The sequence below is a fragment of the Scatophagus argus genome, chromosome 23 (assembly GCF_020382885.2).
Source record: "Scatophagus argus isolate fScaArg1 chromosome 23, fScaArg1.pri, whole genome shotgun sequence".
Classification (NCBI taxonomy): Eukaryota; Metazoa; Chordata; class Actinopteri; family Scatophagidae; genus Scatophagus; species Scatophagus argus.
This window is the reverse complement of record NC_058515.1, coordinates 15,063,094-15,073,664: the sequence shown is the minus strand read 5'-3', so window position 1 is coordinate 15,073,664 and position 10,571 is coordinate 15,063,094. Positions and strand designations below refer to the sequence as shown.

The following is a 10,571-nucleotide window of genomic DNA, read 5'->3' as shown; positions in this document are numbered from 1 at the left end:
GATGGCTGAAGTCAGCCACACCTTGACTTTCTTCCATATAACGCACATTTCATTCATAATATTATAAGTACAGGCCTATAACTCCTGCACGTTTTTGTTTTTCTGAATTGTGTGAAACGGCCAAGTAAAAACAGGTAATACAAAACAATTATGTGGTCATCAAGGTGAATTGGTTTAGTCTTGACTCCTGGTCCTGAGTGACAGCGTTGAGAAATTTGTTGATTGTCGAGTAAACACAGAGATGGACAGAAGAAGGTCAAAGCCATCAGGTGCCCCAAAAAAAGAAAAGAAGAAGAGGAGCAACGAGCAAAAGATGAAGGTTTGCTCTGTTCTCTCTGTATGATCACAGCATCCATGTCATGAATGAAGGGCTAATGTTAACTGGTGGTATATGTTTGTTAGCCTTCTTGCTAAGCTTATACAACAGTAATTCGTCTAAACAAACAGCAGATCTAATTTCACCATAAGGTTGTGCTTTGCAACAAAACCGTTACAAGTTGAGTTATTATTTATTACCATCACGTCGGGTCCTGTAATTAGCCAACTGGATTTTCACGTGTCGGTAGTTTCAAAGATGAACATTTGCCATTTGCTACAACTCAGCAGTTTAACCAGTCATAACTAAAAGTGTGCCAAGCATAGAATTGGAGGATTAGAGAATTGGACTTTGCATCGTTTTGTAATTTCCCAGTTATGGGACTAATAAAGGATATAAAGGATTATCTTATCTTATCTTATCTTATCAAGGAAGGCCAGAAAGGTCAGGTTTTAGTTTTAGATGTGTTTTCTGTTCATAGTGCAACAGTGTAATGATTAGACTTTCTTTAGTGTGTTATTTGTGTGATGAAGGATTTGTGTTATTTTGAATATTTATTCTATATTTTATTTGTATATTATTCTTAATATTTTATATTATTGTTTGTTTTATAGGGATAGGCTCCAGCCCCCTGTGACTCTGACACATAAGCAGTATAGAAAATGGATGGATGTTTGTTTTATCTGATTGTGTATATTTTTGCCACATTTATGTATATAGAGTGCATTTTTTAAGTTATGATAGCTTATACTCTTTTGTGCAGAACTGTGTTACAGACTCAGGGGCGTGGGGTCTGGTGGGGGAGCACTCGGAAGGGGTCTCGCCCTGGGAGTAATTCAGTGTGGAACCGCCACTGCTCTTTGATGAAGGAAGCAGGAAGTAAATAGTTTACATTTCATTCCAAAGTAACGGCTTTTTAACTTAATTTGATTAGTTGTTGTCTGATTTGATGCTATTTTACACACAAAGCAGGATTTTCTTTAGATGAAATCTATAGGATGTACGGTACGTGTTGTATTTTGAGAATCTGCGCTGACCAGCTGGCACCCATCTTCACCCTGATCTTCAACAGATCTCTGGAGCCGTGTGAAGTACCCTCCTGCTTCAAACGTTCCACCATCAGGATCCTGTTTGTGGACTTCAGCTCTGCGTTCAACACCATCATTCCAGAAATCCTCCACCTCTCAGTGGATCTACAACTTCCTCACTGACAGGAGGCAGCAGGTGAGGCTGGGGAGCATCACCTCCAGCACCAGAACCATCAGTACTGGCGCCCCCCAGGGGTGTGTTCTTTCCCCGCTGCTCTTCTCCCTATACACTAACGACTGCTCCTCAGGGGACCCGTCCGTAAAACTACTTAAGTTTGCGGACGACACAACTGTAGTTGGCCTCATCAAGGACGGTGATGAGGCTGCCTACAGACGTGAAGTAGACCAGCTGGTCCTCTGGTGTGGTCAGAACAACCTGGAGCTTAACCCACTCAAGACTGTGGAGATGACAGTAGACTTTAGGAAGAACCCACCCACCGTACCTCCTCTTACCATTCTCAACAACACAGTGTCTACTGTGGACTCCTTTAAGTTCCTGGGAACTACAATCGCCCGGGATCTCAAGTGGAAGTCCCACGTAGACCTCATCAGGAAAAAGGCCCAGCAGAGGTTGTATTTTCTGCGACAGCTGAAGAAGTTCAACCTGCCTCAGGAGCTGCTGACCATCTTCTACACCTCCATCGTCCAGTCTGTTCTCTGCACTTCCATCACTGTCTGGTTTGGATCGGCCACCAAACAGGACAGAAACAGACTGCAACGGACAATCAGGTCTGCAGAAAAAATCATCGGGGCCGACCTGCCCTCCATCCAGGACTTATACCAGTCCAGGGTCAAAAAACGGGCAGGAAGCATCACTGCAGACCCCTCACACCCTGCACACAAACTATTTGATCTGCTTCCCTCTGGTAGGCGTTACAGAGCTCTGTATGCCAAGACCACCAGACACAAAAACAGTTTCTTCCCCCAGGCCGTCTCCCTGATCTCCCCGTAAACCACCTGCCATTGTGTGAACCATCACACTGTTTGCACTACATGTGTATATATATTTATCTCGTTTTTTTTCTTCTTGTAAATACTTTATTCTTCATTTTTTTATTACTGTTATTTGTTATTTTGTATTTTGTATGGTGCACAGGAGAGAGAAAAATCAAATTCCTTGTATGGTCACATGTACTTGGTAAATAGAGCTGATTCTGATTCTGATAATAATAATAATAATAGTAATAATGATACATCCATCCATCCATTTTCTATACCGCTTATCCGTCAGGGTCGTGGTGGAGCTGGAGCCTATCCCAGCTGACTACGGGCGAGAGGCAGGGTACACCATGGACTGGTCACCAGTCAATCGCAGGGCCAACACACAAAGACAGACAACCTCACACTCTCACACTCACACCTAGGGGCAATTTAGAGTAGCCAATTAACCTAATGTGCATGTTTTTGGTATTGTGGGAGGAAGCCGGAGAACCCAGAGAAAACCCACGCAGGGACAGGGAGAACATGCAAACTCCACATAGAAGGGCCCAGACCGGGATTCGAACCTGGAACCCTCTTGCTATGAGGCGACAGTGCTAACCACTGCACCACCGTGCCACCAAATAATGATACAAATAATAATAATTATATCTAATCGTGTATGAAAGCAGAGAACAGATGAATAAAACAGAAGGTTCATGTTGATCAGGTTTGTGTTTAGTTCACAGCACCTGCACGTTTGAGTACAAATGTTCATATGCCTAATAAAGTGTCCACTGAGCGTCTGCTCCCCAGAGTTACTGACAGGTACGACTCTCAGACTTGATTCAGATCCTGTCAAACTCTGTGTCTTCTCGGGGAACTCGTGCAGCTGTTGCTGGTTTCCCATCACACCAGCAGACAGCAGTCTGAACCTCAACAGCCCACTTCCTGTTGTTGTGTGTTTTACACGAAATCTGCTGGTTGGACGTGAGCTGCATGTGGCTGTAAAAAAGGTGAAACTTCTAACTCCTAACTTCCTCTCTGGTGCAGTTGTGTTGTTGTTGACATGTTGACGTCTCATTGTAAACACACAGACAGCTTTGCAGCTCTAACAGCTTCCACTCTTCTGTGAAGGCTTTCCACAACATGTTGGAGTGTTTGCATGATGCCAGGTTTGGGTTTGGTGGTTCATCTTGTTAAAGATCCTTCCTGTGGAGACTTTTGGTGGGACTCAGTTTACAAAGTTTTGTCACTGAATGAATGTTGAAATCTGCTTCAAGCACAATCCGTTGTATTAAAAATCTTTGAATGTCACTCCACATGTGTGATTTTTTTTTGTGTTGTTCAGCAGTGACGTCCTTTTGTTCCTGTACAGCAGGATGTGGTCAACAAACCTGACAAAGAGGAAGATTCATAAGTTTGACACACGATGGAGTTCACATCGCTCTGCCTGATGCTCTGTAAGTTATTTCACTCTTTTATTATGAACTTTATTTATTTATTATCTTCTCTTCAAACCACCTGCGACGCCTGCAGTCCTCGCTGGTTTATGTGTTAAAGTTGTCTAAAGTCTTGATATTTTGTGAGTGGAGCAGAGTCTCTGTGGGCTCAGACAGACAGGCAGTCAGACAGACGGGCAGACAGTCAGTCAGGCAGGCAGGCAGTCAGTCAGTCAGACAGACAGACAGGCAGACAGACAGCAGCACATGATGGGATCATGTCTGTACGTTAGAGGAACTGAAGTGTCTCCTCCCTGATCTCCACCCTGCAGCCACGCTGAGCGTCTCCCCTCAGAGATCTCAGTTCTTCACATACGACACGATTTCTCTGACCTGTGATGTGCCAGCAAACTCCAGCGGCTGGTCGGTGAGGAGAAACACGACACATCAGACGTCTGAGGTTTGCATGTATGGCTGGGGGATCCCAGCCGAGTCCTCCTGCACCATTGAGGACGCCTACCCATCAGACACCGGGGTGTACTGGTGTGAGTCACCTCAGGGCGGGTGCAGCAAACCCGTCAGCATCACAGTGACAGGTAAAACCACTCGAGTCTGGAGGTCGTTCCTGTTTGTTTGGCGTCCTCTGACTCGACGGGTTTTCTCTGGTGTTGCAGCTGACACGGTGATCCTGGAGAGCCCCGCACTTCCTGTGACCGAGGGAGACGCGGTGACACTTCGCTGCTCCTACAAGGAAAAACGAGATCCTAAATCCACTTCAGACTTCAATGCTGCCTTCTACAAAGATGGCGCTTTCATCGGCACCGAGCCTGCGGGGAGGATGACCCTCCCAGCCGTGTCCCGGCGTGATGAAGGCCTCTACATGTGCGAACACCCCGAACATGGAAAATCACAGAAGAGTCGGCTGTCCGTTAAAGGTGAGCATGAAGTGATCACACGCACTGCGTTTGTTTCTGAAATCCTGTGGGTTTAAAGTCCTGTTTTCAATCATCAGTGACTGATGATTAAACGATAAAAACTGAAATCATTTTCACTTCTGCATGGACACCTCGATGACTTTAAGACCACTTCCTGAACAGACCTCTTGGGTTTATTTCATGGCTGATGGACTTTCAGGAAAACGTTCACACACACTTCATACAAGCTGCTGATGACTCAAACTGTGATGTTCTTCCTCGCAGACAGAGATCAGGGTGTTCCTACTCCTCCTCCTCCTCCTCCTACTCCTCCTCCTCCCTTCATGACCCTGCAAAGGCTGCTGTGCACCATCCTGCTCTTCATCATCTACACCGTCATCTTCATAGTGTGTGTGTACCTGTACCGAAGGTGGGCTCGAGGTAAGAACAGCCTGACAGCCGCAGTCATAACAGAAGATAACGATGGAATGTCTTTGGTAAAACTCATGCACGGACAGGCTAAAAACATGCCGACATTTGGGCAAAGATCTGACGTGGCAGCACGAGTTGGTTCTTGTTATCGCAGTCTTGGTCATGATAGGTTGGTAATTAAAGAATGAAGACTTTGTTCTGCTCTGGTGTTCCTGCAGCTCAAGCTGAAGAGAAGAGGAGGGAATCTGATCATCTCATGCCGCAGTGACGAAGACAAAGAGGAAGACGCAGCAGATTGTTTGGATGCTGACCTGTAAATAAGAAAATGTTTTTAAAGCTGTTGATGCCTGTTCACTGCTGCATCTGACGAGCTTCATGCTCGATAAAAATGATATAAGCTTGTGTCTGATGAACTTTTTGGACCTGATGTTCAGAGACATGAATCAACATGGCTGCCTTATCGTTCATGGCTTTACTCTGCGCACGTTCTCCACTCGGAGGACGGTTTGTAACAACACAAGGTGTGTGTGGACGTGTGAGTGTGTGAGCCAAGTGCTGTGGCACCTGTCGAACCTCACGGTGGCGCCAGAGAGCCAACTCTCTGGCACCTGAATGAGCTGCCAATCAGGTTTGATGATGGTGTTTTCAGTATTTTTCTTTATTAATGAACAGCGGCTGTAACGTTGTGAAAAGCTCTGTGATCAAATGTTTGTTAAATAAAATATTACTGTTAATATCTGACTGACTGTGAGGTGCTGCGAGTCTTTCTGTGCAGGTGTAATACTGAGGCCTGGCCAGCAGGGGTCGACCTCACAGTTTAAAACGCTGCTGTGGGCAAAACATCAAACCAGAATTTAACTGGAGGCCTCAAAACTCAAAGTTTCATGTCAAGAACCCCTAAAGTGACCCAAGTGAGACCCCCAAATGATAACAGCTTTAGCCTTTAGACATTTTATTTCAGAAGGTGTATGAAAATCGTGACCAAATCAGCCACACGTTCTATCATCATGTTACTTATGGGTGGAATTACAGTCAAAATAAATGAGTCCTCTTCTTGCTGGGGGACCCCCTGGAAACCTCTCAGGGGCCCGTGGGGGGTCCCCAGACCTCACTTTGAGAGTCAGGCTGCCAGGATTTCACTCATGTTACGGCTTTTCCCTGGCGTCCCCATGGGAGGCTGATGTGGCCTGGGGGGGCTGACGTAGAGGGAAGAGGTTTGATCGACTGTTCAGTTACTTCCTGCCGTGTTTTTCTTCTGATTGTTTTATCTTCACTGTGGACAGACAGTCCGTGGAGAACAATGTCCGCCTGTGAGCCCACACCCACGGATTTAAATATTCCAGATCAGTGAAACTCACGTGAGGCTGACTCATGTTTCCATCAGGTTTCTGTCAAACACTGGGCCTTGTTTAGTCTACTCACATGGAACACCTCAGTTAAAACAAGCGAAACCGTCCAGGTGATAACAAAGACATTAACAGAACAGACGACATCATGTGCCAGAGTTCAGTCCACTTCAGACCGCAGACGGCTCCAAAATCCGCTCCGGGTGTTAGCGCAGACCCACAGCGGCAACCCCGCAGGAAGTCCGACCGGGAAACACGTTCACCTGCCGGGTATTCCTCCTCCAGACGCGGACTCCACAGGCCAGATGTTTCACAAACTGGGTTTGTCCCGCATCTCTTCAGCTGATCAATCGATCTGTCAGAGAGACGTCTCCAGCAGTCAGCAATGCATGTCGTGTTTGCCTACTGCGCAGGCGTGCAGCCCGGGCACACGTTAAAAAAAAATCAAGGAAGGACAAACAGTGCGGTGAGCAGGTGGACAAAATCACTGAGAAACACCGTCTGTGTTCCAACCAGGCAGCTTCTCTGTGACCCGAGAAGTTATTGATCAGCTGCCTAAAACATTTTTAATTTAATGTTAATTCAGATGTGTGAATCAAGTCCAAACCCTGCAAAGCCGTCTGCTAACAGCGCATCGCGGTTTATAAGCTTTAAATGTTAGTCTGATTTGACCAGTAGAAGGTGTGAGGAAGTAGCAGACAAAGCAAATACTACAGTACAGTACAGTTACCTCAGAACTGGTCTGTAGTGCAGTACTTCAAGGTTCAGCGTTTGGGATATTTTAAAGTTTCCTGTCTGTAAGCTGACATTAAGCTGACATTCGTCCTCCATGTCTGACCTGTCGGGTCTGCGTCGTTGTTTTTATTAGGCTGCGTGTCATTAAAACTAAACACAGAAACTGAAGTGACCACAGTCACCAAGTTTCTGTTCTGTGCAGCCTGAAGTCCAGGGGGTGGAGCTGCTATACGAGCTCGTGCTTTGGTTACTGTAACCATGGTGACGGAGGTGTGCCCAGGTGTGCCACACAGAGAAAGTAATGAGTTAGGGTCAGAGAGGAGAGTTCACACTGTTTTCTACTCTGGAAACTGAAGTCTGATGTAGTTTTGAATTTCAGTTCAAAATCTCATAAGAAAAGTTCAGATTTTTTTTCTACGTCCTGTACATGAAGTGCTGATGCAGAGAAAGACGTCTGCCACTGTGTTTGACCTTTGTTTACCTGTGATCCTCCTCGGCCCCACTTCCTGTGAGATGATGACGTCGGTGTACGAGACGTCCGAGTCGCTTTTCCCTGCAACACAACGCGGCTCAGTGTTACTGTGCGGCTGCATTTGAACGTTCACATCATCCAAACCTGGAAACCGTGCTGGTTTTAGAGCTGCTTTCACCACAGAAGACAAAAACGCTGCCTGTCGACCGTCTGTGGCAGAACACGACGTCACGGCACGCGTTGGCGTTTTCTGTCTACGAAAAGCTTGTTGTTCTCTCAGGTCTTCAGTTGTCTCAGTGGAATATTGACATGAAGCTTAATGTAATACTGCACATTTAGCTTTAGCTTTAATAGGGTAAAAATAAATAACTGAAAGGCCACACGATTCACATTCAGGAGCCTGATGAACACCATCCACCCACAGATGTTAGTCAGTAAGACTCGAGTGCAGAGCGTTTGACAGTTCAGCCGTGTAGGCGGAGACAGCGAGTGGACGTCGGCGCTCTGCGTTTCAAAGAGTTCAGAAACACGGCGAGTGTAAACACGCTGACCTTTTTGGCGTCTCCAGAAGTAGAGCAGCGAGGCTGAGACCAGCGAGAGGAACACGACCACCACAGGAAGCAGAATGTGCGCATGGGGGAAGTCGAGCATTTCAGGACGTCCTGCTTCAAAACAGAAATACCACATGTTGGTCTGAATTGCAACGTCTCCAACAATAAACATGTCTCACGTTTAACAAACACTGGAACCAAATTCAGTGGTTTTTCCTTTTCAATGAGCCCTCAGTCTTTCTCACTGTCTTCACAGACGGCTAAAGCTCGGTGCAATAATCACCTCACTAAGTGGATTTACTCAAAGTGCAGGATGACAGAAGCTTCTTTTGTTTGTCAGGCTGCATTGGCTCACAGTGTTGTGGACGAGAGTGGACGGTACAGATCCGTCTCAGTTGTATCTGTTGTCTGCTAGCGCCTGACCTAATGAGCTTGTTAACAGGACAAACACTGAAACCTGCAGAAATACACAGAGCTGTTTGTGTTGAGCCGCCGTCGGGCCCTTCGGGGCCGTCCTCACCTCTGACGGTCAGCCGGCTGTCCGGAGACTCGGCGCCTCCAGAGGTGCTGCACTTGTAGAGTCCTTCATCGGCTTTGGAAACCCTGCGGATGGTCGTGTGTCCTGTGGAGCTGCTCCCGATCAGAAGTCCATCCTTATAGAAATGTGCAGTGAGGCTGGAGGAGGAGGAGGAGGAGGAGGTCGTCCTCGTCCTGCAGGTCAGGGACACGTCGTCTCCCTGCGTCACAGGCAGAGAAGGACTCTCCAGGACCACAGGACCAGCTGAGAGACACATCATCATTGACAGGAGGATGTATGGAAGGTTTTGCTCTGCTGAAACACCTCAGCTGTTCTGACGGTCCAAACTCACCGGTCACAGTGATCCAGATGGTGTCGCTGCATCGTCCTGCTGCAGACTCACACCAGTACACCCCAGAGTCTGATGGGTAAAGGTCATCGATGAGGCACTGGGACTCATTTCTGACATCCCCGCTGCTGAAGTTTTTGAAACAGTGTTGGTTTGTGCTTTTGCTCGTGTTCCTCATAACCCTCCACTCAGGAGACTTTCCCTGCTGCCCACAGCTCAGAGAGACGGACTCGTACTGGAAGAACTGGGATCTGTTGGGAAGGACTGTGAGAGCGGCTGCAACAAACAGACAGAAGGCGACAAACTGATATTTGGAGGTTTTCCACAAGTGAAGCAGCAGCTCGTCGCCTTCTTCCCTGTTGCTTTCTGAACAACAAGTGGGTTCATCTGAAGAAGCTTCTCAGCTGTCGCGCTGCGAAGCTTTCATTTCCATCAAGAACGCACAGCGAGCTGCGCTCCTGCCTGCACCGCAGTGCGTCAAAGGTGAAATCAAAGAACCAAAGTCGACAGCTTCTGCACAGAAGACGCCGTCAAAGCTTCACACTTTAAAAAGCTGCTGCTGCGTGAAACCACAATAAGAGAAACAAACATGTTTAAAGATAAAACTGCAGGTTTTCTCTGCAGTTTTGTCTCTGAGAGATAATAAACGAAAAGAACGAAAAGGCGGCCTGTGGTGAAGTAAAGCAGTGTTCATAGTCACTGCCTGAGCTGCAGCAGATTTCTGATTATATCATTTAGTACCGAGAATTAACAAAGGAAGGTCCGTGTTTCAGATGTCTGTTTGTACCAGTTACATTAAGTTCCTATAAAATCAGAAATATAATTACTGTGAATGTAGTTCCAAAATAAAACTCATGAAGTTACTCCTTTGTTTCGTCTGAACTCACGGTGCCATCACAGATCATGAAGTTTTCGGTCAGAGCTGGACAGAAACATTAAAATGAGGACCAAACTTCAGAATTACGAGGCGTTCAGGACTCACCAGCGACGGTGCAGAGGGCCGCGATCGCCATGCTGCTCCACTCGACGCCGACTGACTGCCTGCTCTGGTGGGGCTGGATGTCACTGTTTGTTATAAAGGCCACAGCTTCCTGCTGTTGTCTGTTGTCTTTTCGCACTTCTGGTGTCAAATTTCCTGATGACCCGAATTTTTATTCATATGGGAGGAACATTTCAAATCTGAGTCCGTCACAGACACAGAAAACTGCTGCTCTTTGGACAACAAATAATCTTATGGCTTTGCACAAGAAGGAAGTGTGCGAAAGTCCACTGAGTTATGAAGGTTTAAATCAAAACTTTAATATATTGGATCAGTCAGAACAAATGATTCAGAATGAGATTCATCAGCAATGCTGCAGCGGGTTGTCCAGCGTTCAGCATCATTTTAAACACCACAGGATACCAACGTGTTGGCAGTCTGTCAGTCTTAACTTAAATTCTGGGCTTGATGGTGCTTTCAGCCTGTCGGTGAAACAGGAACTGAAGAGTAAA

The 10,571-nt window shown here is 46.5% G+C and overlaps 2 protein-coding genes across 5 annotated transcripts; one reads left to right on the top strand and one right to left on the bottom strand.

Moving 5' to 3' along the window:
• The first annotated feature begins 3,581 nt into the window (after window positions 1-3,581).
• Window positions 3,582-5,851, top strand: LOC124054320 (low affinity immunoglobulin gamma Fc region receptor III-like). Its single transcript, XM_046380191.1, has 5 exons — window positions 3,582-3,785; window positions 4,097-4,360; window positions 4,439-4,699; window positions 4,964-5,119; window positions 5,329-5,851. The coding sequence occupies exons 1-5, from the start codon at window positions 3,755-3,757 to the stop codon at window positions 5,376-5,378; spliced, it is 762 nt and encodes a 253-aa protein (XP_046236147.1). The 5' UTR covers window positions 3,582-3,754; the 3' UTR covers window positions 5,379-5,851.
• Window positions 5,852-6,045: 194 nt separating this feature from the next.
• LOC124054314 lies at window positions 6,046-10,303 on the bottom strand. Of its 4 annotated transcripts, none has more exons than XM_046380179.1 (5): window positions 10,063-10,301; window positions 9,084-9,356; window positions 8,735-8,995; window positions 8,215-8,328; window positions 6,046-7,744 (listed from the first exon to the last, which is right to left on the bottom strand). In XM_046380179.1, exons 1-5 carry the CDS (start codon window positions 10,091-10,093, stop codon window positions 7,593-7,595), a joined length of 831 nt encoding a protein of 276 aa, XP_046236135.1. In that variant the 5' UTR covers window positions 10,094-10,301; the 3' UTR covers window positions 6,046-7,592. The 4 variants fall into 4 exon arrangements, with proteins under 4 accessions (XP_046236135.1, XP_046236136.1, XP_046236133.1 ...); XM_046380180.1 differs by having other exon boundaries at window positions 8,215-8,325; window positions 10,063-10,300; XM_046380177.1 differs by having other exon boundaries at window positions 7,598-8,328; window positions 10,063-10,303.
• Between the last annotated feature and the right edge of the window lie 268 nt (window positions 10,304-10,571).